This window comes from Elephas maximus, chromosome 20 (assembly GCF_024166365.1).
Source record: "Elephas maximus indicus isolate mEleMax1 chromosome 20, mEleMax1 primary haplotype, whole genome shotgun sequence".
In the NCBI taxonomy this organism is placed as follows: domain Eukaryota; kingdom Metazoa; phylum Chordata; class Mammalia; order Proboscidea; family Elephantidae; genus Elephas; species Elephas maximus.
In genome coordinates this window covers 38,963,438-38,978,526 of record NC_064838.1, presented here as the reverse complement: position 1 = coordinate 38,978,526, position 15,089 = coordinate 38,963,438, and the positions used below count along the sequence as shown (strand labels likewise).

General features: G+C 47.1%; 1 protein-coding gene across 1 annotated transcript in view; it reads left to right on the top strand.

Annotated features, from left to right (window-relative positions):
• The window catches only part of FGD5 (FYVE, RhoGEF and PH domain containing 5), a 154,332-nt gene that overhangs the window by 76,179 nt on the left and 63,064 nt on the right, over positions 1–15,089 (top strand). Inside the window, exons 4-5 of the mRNA XM_049863003.1 lie at positions 4,916–4,974; positions 5,082–5,112. Of these exons, the coding sequence (XP_049718960.1) occupies positions 4,916–4,974; positions 5,082–5,112 (90 nt within the window). The remainder of the gene's footprint in view (positions 1–4,915; positions 4,975–5,081; positions 5,113–15,089) is intronic.

Sequence of the window (15,089 nt, the reverse complement as noted above, 5' to 3'; positions counted from 1 at the left end):
TGCTTAGAGATTGTAACAAGGGTAATGGTGATAACTCTAAAAAGTGCTGGTGGGGTGGGACCACTCCCATCCATCCTCTCCTCCCATCCTTGCAGGGTGAGGGGAAACTGAGGCACTGGGGCATGGTTTCCCCAAGATGTTCTTTTTCCTCTGCACCATTGTGGCCAGTGCTTTGAGGATCAGGAATTAGAAAAAGCAGAGGGCAGGGCAGGCCCCTCCTATATTGCTAGACTCCTACTTCTGGCCTTTACCACGCAGGTAAAGAGTAAGTGTTCCCTATTTTTTTAAAAAAAAAAAAAACACCACCGTCTCCAATCAGCATAGGTAACATTTGTCGAGTACTTGCTACATACCAGGCACTCTGCTAAGTATTTGGACTTTGGGACCAGGCTGCCCAGGCTTGAATCTTGCCTTTGCCACTTACTAGAAGTGACCTTGGGCAAAGGGTGGGACTTAATTGCATCTCAGGTTCCTCATTTGTAAAATGGAGATAATAATAGTATCTATACATAAAAAGTACTAATAGCCAGTACTTTGTCTGGCTTACTTTGGACATGTTATTAGCCAATCCCTGGAGAAGGACATCATGCTTTGTAGAGGGTCAGCAAAAAAGAGGAAGACCCTCAACAAGATGGATTGACACAGTGGCTGCAACCAGGGGCTCAAACGTAACAATTATGAGAATGGCTGAGGACCGGGCAGCATTTCGTCCGTTATGCATAGGGTTGCTGGGAGTGTGAGTTGACTGGACAGCGTCTAACAGCAGCAACAACCTCTTAGGTTCCTGGGAAGATTCAATAGGTTATACATGTAAAAAGCCTAGAACCATACTTAACAGGTATGTGAAGAACACGAAAATCTATACAACTGGACCAATAAACAGTATCATGAAAAATCAAGAAGAAATGGAAGTTCTCAAGGATTTCATTCTGCTTAGATCAACAAACAACATCCATGGAAGCAGCAGTCAAGAAATCGGACAACATATTGCATTGGGCAAATTGCAAAAAAGACTTCTTTAAAGTTTTAAAAAGCTTGTTTTTGCCTCATATGCATGCAAAAGTTGGATAGTGAAAAAGGAAGACAGAAGAAGAATTGATGTGTTCAGACTGGTGTTGATGAACAAATCAGTCTTAAAAGAAATGCAATCAGAATCGTACTTAAAAACAAGGATGGCAAGACTTTGACTCAGTTACTTCAGACATATCAGCAAAGACCGATCTTTAGAAAAGAACATCATGTTTGGTAAAGTACAGGGTCAAGGAAAATAAGGCAAACTCTTAATGCGGTGGAATGACTCAATAGCCCCAGCAGTGGACTCCAACATACCAGCGATCATGAAGATGGTGCAGGACCACACAGCGTTTCGTTATGCTGTACATAAAGTCACCATGAGCTGGGGCTGACTAAATGGCAGCTAAAAACAAAATGCCCAATAAATGCTAACTTTAATAGTATTAAGTATTACTACTATTATTTCTCTTTTACAGATGAGGCTCAGAGAAGGGAAGTAACTTGCCCGAGGGCATAAGGATAGGAGTACATAGAGCTGGGGATTTGAACTCAGGTCTTCTGGCTGCAGAGCACAGGCTCTCACCATCATACTGTATGACAAGTGAGAATTGAATCACAAGCCTCTAGAATATTTGAGGTATTGGAGGTCATCTTGTCCTTTGTGTTCATTTTATAGATGACAAAACTGAGCTTCAAATCTCCTGAACTTTCCCTACGGATTAATTTTCTTTATAGAGGTTTTGCCACAGGGTTTCTTAAGCTATTGAGGAGCTGTCCTTGCAGAATAAATTTTGTCTTTGCGAGGATTTTGCTCATGAAAACTTTTCCCTCAAGGGACTCTGCAGGGGCCCCTCCGTTGGGAAGAGTGAGCTCCTCTTGTCCACCCAGCCCCACACTAGCCCTGGAGATGGGTCACCAGGTGGTGAGTCATGATTCAGTGCCAGGGTAGGGCGGGAGGTGGGTGAGCACTCCTCAGACACCCCAGTAGACCGTGTGTCTAACCATGTGCCCAAGCTCAACCCCCACCTCTGCCCTAGTTTGATGGATTTGGAGGGAGTGAAAGCTCCCAAAAAACTTTTCTTCTTAGCCAAGAAACCATTAGGGATGGACCAACTAGAGAGGGGAACTCATTTTTTGAGCACCTACTATGTGCCAGGTATTGTTTGTCATTTTGTTAGTTTATTCAAATATATATTGAACATCTACTGTGTACAAGGATATTGGATAGTATCCCTGACAGAAAGAAAAGTACAACAAGATAAAGCGTTAGAGCAGGGATTCTCAACCAGAGTTAAGATTTTACCACCCCTCTCTCCAATTTCTCCACTCTCCAAAGGACATCTGACAATGTCTGGAGACATTTTTCGTTGTCACAACTGAGAAGGAGCTACTACAGGCATCCAGGGATACTGCTAATATCCCACAGTACACAGGACAGCCCCCACCACAGACAGGTATCTGGTCCAAAATATCAGGAGTGCCCAGGTTGAGAAACCCCAGGGTAGAGAATGACTTCGGTGTTTGACTTAGTTACCTAGTGCTGTTATAACAGAAATACCACAAGTGGATGGCTTTAGCAGAAATTTATTCTCTCAAAGTCTAGGAGGCAAGAAGTCTGAATCTAGGGTGCCAGCTCCCAGGAAAGGCTTTCTCTGTCTGTTGGTTCTGGGGGAAGGTCCTTGTCATCAAGCTTCCCCTGGTCTAGGAGCTTCTCAGTGCAGGGACCCTGGGTCCAAAGGACACGCTCCACTCCCGGTGCTTCTTTCTTGGTGGTTTAAGGCCCGTCTCCTCTCTGCTGGATTCTCTTTTATATCTCAGAAGAGATTGACCCAAGATACATCCTAATCCTATAGATTGTGTCCTCCCTCATTAGCATAACTGCCTGTAATCCTGCCTCATTAATATCATAGATGGTAAGATTTACAACGTGTAGGATAATCACATCAGATCACAAATGGAGAACAACCACACGGTGCTGGGAATCATGGCCTAGCCAACTTGATACACATTTTAGAGGAACACAATTCAATCCATGACAGTGTTTTTTAGGTAGAGTGGTCATGGACAGCCATGCCGAGGGTGTGACTTTTGAGCAGGTATCGGAAAAAGTCAGAAAAAAAGAATGAGAAGATCTGGGGAAGAGCATTGCAGGAAGAGGGAACAGCATGTACAGAGGCCCTGAGTCAGGAATGCATTCATCAAGAAGAGCAGTGTGTGTGCAATTGGGTTGATTGTTCTCCACCACGTTTCAGATGAAAAACTGAGATTCAGAGATGGTGGTTTACCGAAGGTGATATAATTAAACAGTGTTGGAGCCAGGATTTGAATTTGGATGTGCCTGATTCCAGAGTCCATCTGCTTTCCGCTGCCTCAGCTTACTCTTCTTTTTACAGTTGAGGATTTTCCCCTACTTGACTCTATAAATGTTTTTTTCTTATTCTTTCCCTGGGTGCTTGGTTCCTACATCGTTCCACCAATAACGATAGTGATAGCCAATACTTTTGTAGTGCTTACCATGTGTCAGGCACTGTTCCAAGTATTTTAAATATATTAACCCATTTAATCCTCAAAAAAAGCATGTGTGATAGAAACCGTTATACTCTTATGCCCATTTTACAGATAGAAAATTGAGGCACAGAGAGGTTAACTGACTTGTTCAACTACCAAGAGGTGGGATTTGAGTCCAAACTGCCTAGTCCCAGAGTCTATGCTCTTAACCGCAACTCTGTCCAACTGCTGCTATCTCAGAAGGTCATGAGTTTCTACCACTAGAGGTGTTTATTCACTTGACCAATGATACGTCAAGTTTAGCAACGCACAGGGTTCAGCACAGAGGGAATTTGCTTTGTCCACACATGGGGAAACTGAGGCCCCACCTCTGGAAGTGACTTGTGCAGGGTAACACTGTGGGTGGTGGTAGAGCTGGAACCAGAACCCAAGTGTCCCAGCCAAGTGCCCTGTGCTCCACCATGGGCCCCCGCCCCACCACGCCTGCACATTCTCAGTGCCCACCGTCTGCTTTGTCTGGCTGCCCTATCATGTCTTTGCGCTTCTGGATCCCAGACACCAGCCATATCTGGTTTGGGGCCATAGAAGGGGCCTGTTTGCAGCAAAAACCCAAACATCTGTCTCAGCTCCTGCCCGCCCTTCCTGTTTACGGACATAATCTCAGTTTATCCTCCGATTTTACGAGCATGGAAACTGAGGCTCAGATGGGTGAAATGGCTTACCTTCTGAGGTCAGCCAGCAGAGTTAGTGCTTCCCAAGTGGAATGAGTGTATATTCATTCATTCACTTATTCTTTCGCTTACCCTTCCTTCCTTCTTCCTGTCCTTCCTATCAGCAAAGGAGAACCCACTGTATGGCAGGCACTGGTCCCTTCCCTTCCAGGGAGACATAATTGATAGGCGTCATGAGAGAGGAATGCTCAGAGAGAATACCCAACCCAGCTGGGTGATGGGGTTAGCCAGGTAGAGAAGGGGAAAAGGACACAGGAAGAGAATGCGCAAAAGCAGGAAGGTAAGAGAGTTTACGGTGCACAGAGAACCATAGGTTGTTCAAGGTTGCTGGGTGTGGGTGGGGAGGAAGCAGAGGCCATGCGATCACAATAATGGCCCTTTATCAAGCATTTACTGTGTGCCAGGCATCGGACTGGGCATTATCCCAGCAGCTTTCTGAGTTGGACGCTCTTAACATGCATGTTTGCAGATGAGGAAAATGAGGTGCAGAGAGGCTAAGTAACTTGTTGAAAATTGCACAGGTAATGAGTCCCAGGGAAGGAAGGTGCTGAGAAGCACTTGGGATTTGCCTCAGGCAGCATAGTTGCCTGGTGGAGCAGGCTCTCCTGTCTGCTTCTCCCATTGATTCCCACCACAGCTGATGGCCCTGTTTCTTCCCCCAGGTGGAAGGACAGTCCAGAGCCCATGTCATCGCCCAGGAATTGCTCTCTTCGGAGAAAGCGTGAGTCCCCAAGCAGCTGCCTGTGGCCTTGAGCTTGTAACCATCACCCCTCCCGGGCTTATGCAGGATGGGAATTAATGCCGACTCAACCCTCTTTCCCTCTGCAGATACGTGGAAATGCTCCAGCACTTACATTTGGTGAGTTAATCATTTTAATTGTCTAAACTAATTGCCCTTTTATAAGGCTGTGATCTAAGAGGCAGAAAAGCAATGAGGAGACAGAGGTGAACCCATTGGCGGCAGGCAAGTGTTCACCGAGGCTTTTCAGGGAAGTCTATTCCTGATTAACGTGCTTTGATGGGAGGAGGCGGATGGCGCTGTACTTTCTGCGGGTTTGTCTCCCTGCTTTGGGTGAGGTGTGCTGAGGTTTCTGGAAGGATGTTTGAGGTCTCCTCATCCCTGTTGTTGAGGAAGGTGGAAGGAGGAAGATGCATGGGTGGCTCCAGGCCATTGCTGGGTATGCAGGTTAAGGTTATAGGTGAATGTGTGTGTGTGTGTGTGTGTGCACGTGTGTTAATTGTAAGTTTGGGTCCATGGAGAAGATGATGTGTTCACACTGAGAGAGCAGCTGTGGGTAAGCAAGAGGCGTTACCAGTCACCCCAGAACTGAGGTAAAGCCTAAGCCTCTGGAGTTTTCAGAGAATAAAAGGCCAGACTTGGGGATGGGCTGGATAGATGGACTGACTGACCCCACTGGGCACTGCTGACCTTCACAGCTCCAGAGACTGCCTGGAATGTCTCTGTTATAGTCAGTGCAATTCAGTTCAACAAACAGGAGCTGGGGCATGGAAAACAGAGCAGACACGTTCTCCTCCCAGGAGCCCTCTGGCCAGGGAAGGAAACAGATTAGCAGATGAGCCATTTTTGGGAACTTGGTTGTGGTCAGTAGTGGAATGCTTGCCATCCATGCAGGAGATCTAGATTGGATTCCCAACCAAGTGTACTTCTTGTGCAGCTACCAACCGTCTGTGAGTGGAGGCTCGTGCATTGCTGCGACTGAGGGAGCGACTGACCACATCAAGAAATTGGGCAGGCTTCCCTGAGCAAGTGATGTTTGGGCTCGAGAATAGGCAATGGTTGAGGGAAGAGGGCTTTTAGGCAGAGGACAAGATAAAGATGTGGGGATGTGAGGCGCATGATGGGCTCTGGACCCGTGAGTATGCTAAGCCATTTGCAGTCTAGTCATACAGTTCAGCATTTGATCCTATGCTGCTTTGTATTTTGCTCCCCATAGATCTCATAGAATGCCACAGCTGGGAATGTCCACCCTGGACATTTTATAGGTGGTAATTTTTAGTGTATAGACCCAATGAGGGCAGCAGGGGTTCAGTGGTAGAATTCTTGCCGTCCATGCAGGAGATCTGGATTCCATTTGTGACCGATGCAGCCGCCAACCGTCTGTCAGTGGAGGCTGGCATGTTGCTATGATGCTGAACAGGTTTCAGTGGAGCTTCCAGACTCAGAAAGACTAGGGAGAAAGGTGACCTACTTCAGAAAATCAGCCAGTGAAAACCCTATGGATCACAATGGTCAGATCTGCAACTGATCACAGGGATGGTGTGGGACCAGGCAGTGTTTTATTCTCTTGTGTGTGGAGTCGATACGAGTTGAGGGCCAACTGGACGGCAGCTAACAACATCAGTATGGAAGCCCAGTGTCACACGGTGACTGAATCAGGATGACCCCCCCCCCCGGGTCTGGAGCTCCTCGGGGCAAGTCATCTCTGGGTGCACCAGAGTGCCCAGCACTGCCCCAGGCCTCTTGCTGAATCCAGCCAAGGCCCGGGTCAGGACCTCTATGCTGGTGCCACTTTCCAAAGTGAGTAGAGAGCATCAGGCCCTAAGGGGAGGGCAGAGCACAACTGTGGCTTGGCCTCCCAGTCCTTGTTTTCCCTTCACCACATGTGGATTATTAAACTCAAAAGCCCTCAGGTGTGCAGTGTATGAGCCACCCCCCACTTGGTGCCCAACAGACCCTTCTAGCAAGGGCAGGAAGCCACTCTCCCATCTCCCCCCTGTCACTTGCTCCCAAGCTGGCAGCATGACAGAGGGGCTGGGTTTTCTTGCTTTATGACTTTGTTAAGAGGGTTTTAACTGGGAAACTTCCATCTGTGTTTGCACTGTGTCCTGCCAGTTGGAAAGATGCGTAAGCTGCTGGTAACCCATGATAATATGCTGAGGAGGAGGGAGAAAAGGAGCCCGTAAAAATCACAGCTCACAAGCTGGTTGCGGGAAACCGTGGTCTGAAGCTGTACTTACAATGCCAGTGCTTGTGGGGATGGAAGTGGCAGAATTCCCCCAATGTGACCCCAGGTCTTAGCCTGGCTCACTAATCTTAAAGGAGACCCATGGACTTTGGGACATTTCTACCACTCCCCAACCTTGGCTCCATTTCTGGTTGCTAAGGTGGTGGGCCCTTTCTCTGAAAATCTCTCCTTAGAGATTTGATGCTATTGAAACCCTAAGGCTGCCTGTGATGGGGAGGGGCTACCTTTGCATTCTAAACCTCCCCAGCTGGAAAGGTCCCTGGCTCCTTTATGCTGTGGTCCCTGGGGGATGGCCTCTGAGCCTTTGATCTTCTGTGTTTGGAATTCAACTCTGTCCTTTGGCTAAAGGTAGATAGAGCTAACTCAGGGATTACTAAAAATTCTGGTCATCCAAAATTAAATCCTAATGGTCAAGCTCCTATTATTGTATAGCCTGTTAATTAAAAATGGTTTTCACATTTTTAATGGATTGTGGAAAAAGGGACAGTGTGTGGCTCACAAAGCCTAAAATAAAAATGTTTACTATCTGGTCCTTTAGAAAAAAGGTTTGCTGACTCCTGGTTTAAAGGCTCTCCTCTATTCTTCCAGGAATTCAGCCATAAATGCATTCATCCATCTGTTCATCTGTGTAGATAATCAATCTTTCACCCACCCATCTAACTAGCTATTCACCCACTGACCTGTTCTTTGCTTTATCCATGTACCTAATGATACATCCATGCACCCATTCATCTCGCAGCTCATTCACTACCCAGTTGTTTGTACATCCACCTGTCTATCCATCCACTTACCCCTCCATTCGTCTACCCATCTACCAGTCATCCATCTACCCATCCCACCCACCCATCCATCCATTCAACTTACTGGTTCGTTCCAGATAGAACACCACAGTATGTTTTCAGTGCTCTAGGTACTGAGATAAGCCTTGGTGCCTCAGAGATGAATAAGGCCTGGAATCTGCCCTTGAGTAGGTCTCCCCCTTTTTTTTTTTTCAGGGAGGGAGATTAAGATGGGAGGAGAAATGCATATGTGAACAGACAGTTAATCTGCTCTGTGGCAAGTTTAATTTGTGCAACTATAGTTTTGTGTAAAATCTGCAGAAGCATGGAGGAGAATGAGGACTCCCTAACCCTTGGGGGCATGCAGAAGAGGTGCCTGTGAGATGGACTTTGAAGGAGTTCACCAGGCTAGGGCAGTGATGGAAAAGGACACAAGGCAAGGTGGTCCACATCAGCCTGAAAGCACGTGGCATGTTTGGAGAACGGTGCGTTGTCGCATATGGTTAGAATGTAGATACTTTTGGAAAGGCGGATTGGAGCTGGAATTAAGGGTCAAGTGATTGGTCCAAAAACAGAGCTCGGACCAGGTCTTACATCAAGAGTAGTTAGATATTTTGAACAGATATGGCCTCTGGATACCTTCAAGCCTCTGTTTTCTCATCCAAAAAAAAAATCCTGCTTCCAACAGCCACTGAAAATTTCTACAGTGGGTCACTCCTTTGGGCTAAGACATTGAAGGCTGTTCAGAAGCCAGTCGGCTCACTGGGAGAGGTAACTCTGGAAGTTATTACTGACGCCCTGGGAGAAAGTCCCCACCCAAGGAGTCCTACATGATCTGTTCCCTGTCTACCTCTCCAGTGTCACCTCCCACCACTTTCTTCTGCACTCACTCCAGCCACGCTGGCCTTCTTGCTGTTATTCAGATTCTGCAAATGCGTCCACACCTCACAGCTTTGGTACTTGCTCTTCCCTTTGATGAGAATGTCCTACCCCTGACTTTGAGTAGCCGTTTCCTTCTCCTCATTCAAGTCTCAGCTCAAATGTCACCCCCTCAAAGAAGTGGCACCCCAAAACTTAATGGCATAAAAACAACCAGTGTATCATGCTCACGGATTCTCTGGGTCAGGAGTTTGGACAGGGCAGAGTGGGAGAACTTGTCTCCATGATGCTCCATGATGTCCGGAGCCTCAGGTGGGAGACTGAAACGGCTAGGGGTGACTTGAGGGTTAGGGACTGGAAGCATGTGGAAGTGTCTTCACTAACATATCTGGTGATTGATGCTAGCAATAGGCTGGGACCTCAGCTGGGGCCGTTGTTCAGAACATTTACATGTGGTCTGTGCTTGGGCTAGTTTGGGCTACCCCCCAGCAGGGTGACTGGGTCCCACGAGCAAGCATCCTAAGAGAGAAGAAGGAGGAAGTATGTGACATTTTTATGGCCTGATCTCAGAAGTCACCTAGTCCCGTTCCACCATGCTCTGTTGGCCGAGGCAGTCACAGAGGTCCACCCAGGTTCAAGGAGAGGAGACATATACTTCACTATTCAGTGGGAGGAGTATCAAGGTTACATCGCTTGAAGAGCATGTGAGATAGGAGATATTGTTGTGGCCATTATTGGAAAATACAATCTACCACAGAAGTGTTTCCTAATAATTCTATTTCAATTACGAATTGTGTTTGACTGCTAGTAACAAAGCCTCAGTTATGGTGACATAAATAATTTAGAGATTATTCTGTCATGTGAAAGAAATACAGAAGTAGGAAGTCCAGATGAAGTTTGATAGCTCCACAGTCTTGGGGACCAAGACTCTATCTATCTTTCTGTTGCCTCCATTTCCAGGGTTCCTCATGAACACAGGATGGCTTCTGTAGAGCTCCAGCCATCATATTCATGTCCCAGGCAGGAAGAAGGAAGAAGGGGGGAAAGCAAAAAAGTCATGCCTCCTGGCTGACTCAGCCCTCTTGAAAAAGCTTTCTTTAAAACTCCACCCAACAACATCTGCTTCCATCTCATTAGGCACTCCTAGGTACAAGGGAAGCTAGGTCAACTGAAGTTGACTGGCTCTAAGCTGGGCTTGGCTGAATGAATCTGCTTCTTGTATATCCATTCTTGGGCCCAGGCTGAAGGGAAAACAGGTACTTGGGCAGCTGTTTCCATGGCAGTGGCAGGAGAGCAAGTACGAAAACCAGGGAGCTTCTAGGACTCAAGTTTACAACTCACACATCATCACTTCTGCCCACATCCCATTGGCCAGAGCAAGTGCCATCGCCAGGCCCAATGGCAGGGGGCAGGAATATGCTCTCTCCAACAGTGAGACTGTGGCAAGGGTGTGGATGCAGGTGAAGAACCATAGCCATAATACCTCTACTCCACTCTCTAGCTCATGCTCCTTTTTATTTTCTTTATATTACTTTTCACTGTTCGAAATCCTCTCATTTAAGTATCTGTTTACTTATGCTGTATTTTGTTTTCATTCAGTTGAAAATACTTCCTAATTCCCCTTAGAATTTCTTCTTCGACCTATGGATCATTTAAAAACGTATTAATTTCTAGATACCTGTGAATTTCCCAAATTTTCCTCTGTTCTTGATTTCTAATTTGATTCCACGGTGATTGGAGAACATGCTTTATATGGTTTCAGTCCCTTTAAATTTATCGTGACTTGTTTTATGGTCTTTCCCGGAGAATGTTCCATATGCAGTTGAAAAGAATGTGTTTTCTGCTCTTCTCAGGTGACATCTATAGATGTCACTAGGCCAGGCTGGTTGGTAGTGTTGTTTGAGACTTCAGCATCCTTGCTGATTTTCTGTCTAGTTCTGTCCACTGTTGAAGGTGGAGTATTGATGTCTGCAGCCATTATTATTGAATTGTCTGTCTTTGTCTTCAGTTCCATCCGTTTTTGCTGCATGTATTTGGGGCTCTGTTGCCAGGCGCTTATTTACTGACTGTAGCCTTCACTGAACTCTGAGCCCTTCCAGGGCAGAGAGCTTGACTGCCTTCCCTGTTCCCAATGGCTTGTGATGCCTGGTACACAGTCGGTGCTCAGTAAATATCTGCTGAGTGAGTGGGTGGCAGAGTCAGCCCTTCCTGCCGTCCTGCTCATTTATTCAGTCACAGTATCCCTTGAGTACCTCCTGTGTGCTACTCATCATGAACAACAAAGGGGAGGCCCCTGCCCTCCAGGAGCTGACAGTCCAGGGAGGGAGAGACAGGCATGAGAGGAAGAGTATGAATACAGAGATGGGGGACACACTGAGGCTGTGGGGTATCAGGGGAGGCACCTGACCCAGTCTTTTGTGGGCCAGAGAAGGATTTAGAGAGGAAAAGCGGTCTAAACTGAGACTTGAAGGTTGAGGAGGAGTTAGCCAGTTGTGGGTACTGTGAGGAAGGGTTGCACCCAGCAAAGAGACCAGCATGTGCAAAAGCCCAGGGGCCAGTTGGAGAATGGTGTGTTTCAATTGCAAGAAATTAGCCTGGCTGGAGCATTGTGAGGGAGAGGGACAGCAGTGAGAGCTGAGGCTAGAGAGGTGAGGGCAGAGCCAGGAGAGCCCAGGAGCCAGGTTTGGGGTTTGGATTTGATCCCCTGGGGAACTGTGGGGAGGTCCTGGGGTGACCCCTACAAGAGGTGAGGGTGGACTGGAGTTAGAGGGAGACAAAGGGAATGGAGTGCTGCACGTGGATTTGAGGGCCCTGTGCTTGGTGATTGGCTCTGGGGTAAGGAAGGTGGAAGGTCCAGGCTGACCCCAAATTCCGACTTGCTGATTCACTAAAATGGCAAGTACCGGGGTATCAGCTTAAGGGTGTCAGGGTGGGCATGGGAAGAGATGCTGAGTTTAGTGGAGGTCTTGTTAAGTTTGAGGGGTAATGCGAAGGACGTAGAGTGGTCAGCTGGACATGGGATGTGGTTTGAAGATGATCAAATGTGGAAGTGTAAACTTAAGCTCCAGGAGCGGATGGATTTCACCCAAGTGAGGAGAGGGCTCCCAGGTACCCTGGGCAGGAGGCACTTGGAGGCTGGGAGCCTCAGGACTAGTAAAAAACAAAACCAAACCCACTGCCATCCAGTCGATTCCAACTCATGGCAACCCTGTAGGACAGAGTAGAACTGCCCCATAGGGTTTCCAAGGAGTGGCTGGTGGCTTTGAACTGGTAACCTTTCAGTTAGTAGCCAAATGCTTAACCACTACACTGCCAGGGTTCCTGGGATCATCATAGAGAAGAGTATTAGGAAAAAAAAATAGTACCGAATCACAGGAAATCCAGGGTGGCAAGGGGGAGTGTGCTGTCACATTGTAGGGATAGCAGCTAGGGTCATATACCAATGTGTGTATAAGTTTTTTGTATGAGGAACTAACTTGAGCTGGAAGCTTTCACTTAAAGCACAATTAAAAAAAAAAAATGGTGCCGAAAGGCAAACTAATGGCTTCATAATCTTTTCTGTGTATCCCAGGGACAGCACCACGCCCACTTTGCCCGGTGGCAGTAACCACTTAAAAGGGTGTCAGGACGGAGCCAGGTTGCTGAGGCTGCCAGGAGAGGGAGAAGCTGTCACAAAGCCCTCCCTTATCACTGTGTAGGAGTTTAATTTGGCTGTGGCCGGACTGCTGACATGATTGGGACAAACGCAGTAGCTAGAGTGACTCTGTTATAGTGGATGTGGCAGTTTATTTATCTAAATTGGCGTATTATCAGCTTGGCCTCCTCGAGGTGCGCTTTCCTCTCCCAGCCGCCTTTTGGTCTCATTATAGTCAGTGTCAAGTGTGCCAGAGGGGAGGAGGGCGGGGAAGGCAGTGAGCGTGTGTTGAGCTCCTTTTATGTGCTTGGCGCTTTGCATATATTATCTCATTTAATTGCACATAGTATGTGATCAATAAATAGGTCTCAGATGTTGGATGGCACAAACACTAAGTCTCAGAGAAAGTGAACGACTTTGTTCAAGGTCACACACTGAGTGAGTAAAAAGGTCCAAACCAAACCAAACCAAAACCAAACCCATTGCCATCAAGTCGATTCCAACTCATAGAGATCCTATAGGACAGAGTAGAACTGCCCAGTATGGTTTCCAAGGAGCAGCTGTTGGATTCAAACTGCCAACCTTTTGGTTAGCAGCTGAGCTCTTAACCACTGTGTCGTCAGGGCTCCCCAGCACGGCCGGGGCTATCTAATTTCAAAGCCCTGAGAAGGGAAGGAGATAAATACATGTGGAATAGTCCGGTTAGTGGTAGAGGGGCCCTAGAAGGAGGAAATCAGTGTGACCTGGAGGAATGAAGTCAGGGAAGGCTTCCTGGAGGAGGTGGTGTTGCAGTGGGCACTGAGGGACAGAAAATAGGAACAGACCTTCCAACTGGTAGGAGCAGCAGGAACAAGTGCATGGAGGGCTACAGAGAGAGAAGGCTTGGGGGTGTAGGATGTACAGGAAGCGATTGGAGAGCCAGTCTTCAGGGAGAGCCCAAATGCCATGTCCCAAGGTGTTTCGAGTTGGAGTCATGGGAATTTGGGAGCCCTGAGGACTTGAGCAGGACAGACATAGTGAAGGAGGTTTAGGGAAGGTGGGTCTGATGAGTTAGGTGACGCTGGGGGACTGGAAGGTTAACCCATACCAAGCCCCAGAACAGCCTCGTATGCTGGCGAAGTTAATGTGGGGCAAGGAGACTTTTGTGCTCTGTGAGAGCAGAGAGCGTGACTGTCTCTTACCTATCTGTGTACTTTTTGCCCATAGACAACATCAAGAAATAATTGAGTAAGGAGGACCCTGTTTCTGTTCTAAGTCTTTCGCTGGGTTGTTCAGGGCACAGCAAACATACTGATGTGTGGAAGAATCAGAGGGAGGCAAAGTTTAGTTCCGCATGAGGAGATGTGCTTTCTTTCTAAACTGGAGTTGTCCAGGGGGTGAGCTCCCCATATCCGGAGGTATGAGCACAGTAGCTGTTGAGGAGATAACAGTAGAGGAGGTTCTCACCAGCATGTGGTTCTTTCCCTCTATAGTTTCAGAGTCGAGGAAAAAAGTGCTGTGTGACTTTGAAAAATCCCCTTGTCCTTAATGCCTCAGTTTTCCCACTCTGAGAAGGTGGGTGAGATTCAGAGGTCTTTAGCCACAGAACCTTGTCTTCAAATGAAATTTTACTCAGTACCCCAATAAGAAGAGTGGATGAAAGTGGAGGTGCTTTGGTTCAAAGTGGGGTGGAAGCAGAATTTGGGTTCTGCCCCTACCTCTGTTAAACCTGGGTCTCCACAGGGCACAGTGTGAGAATTCATCTAGACCAGTGGTTCTCAAAGTGTGGTCCTAGACCAGCATCAGCGTCACCTGGGAACTTAGGAGAAATGTACATTTTTGGGCCTCATCCCAGACTTCCTGAATCCAAACTCTGGGAGTGGGTTCCCACAATCTGTATGTGTTTGGCTTTTTTGTTTGAAGAAATCTATGTTTTAATAAACCCAGCAGATGTTTTTGGTGCATAAAGTTTGAGAACTGCTGCTATAAAGGAATGTGAGCTATAAGGCTCCAGAGGTAGGCTAGGTTAGCTCTCGAACGGCCATGAATGCCAGGGGTTTAACTTACCTTTGAGGGCAGGAGGGGCTGCCGAAGGGCTTGGGACAGAGGTGAAAGCAGCAGGGAAACTTTGCTTGTCCTCCCACCCCAGCCACCTCCAAGAACTGTTTTCCTCTTTATTTTTTTATTTACGTACAGTTAAGTGCACAGATGTTGAAGGCACTGCTCAAATTTATATATATATATATGCATACGTTTGTAACCACCACCCAGAGAGAACATTTCCAGGATCCCAGAAGTTTCCTTTGTGTTCCTTCCCAGTCATTGCCACCCCCCAGAGGTTACTAATGTTTTGATTTCTGTCACCATCAATTGGTTTATCCTGTTCTTGAATTACAACATACGTACTCTTTTCTGTCGGGCTTCTTTAGCTTCACAATGATGTCTGTGAGATTCACCCAGATGTTTGTGGATGTCCGTATCCCTTTGTATGGATACACTGCAGTTTCTTTCTCTCTACGCCTGCTGATGGACATTTGGGTTGTTTTAGTTTGAGCTAGTATGAAAAAAGCTGCTATGA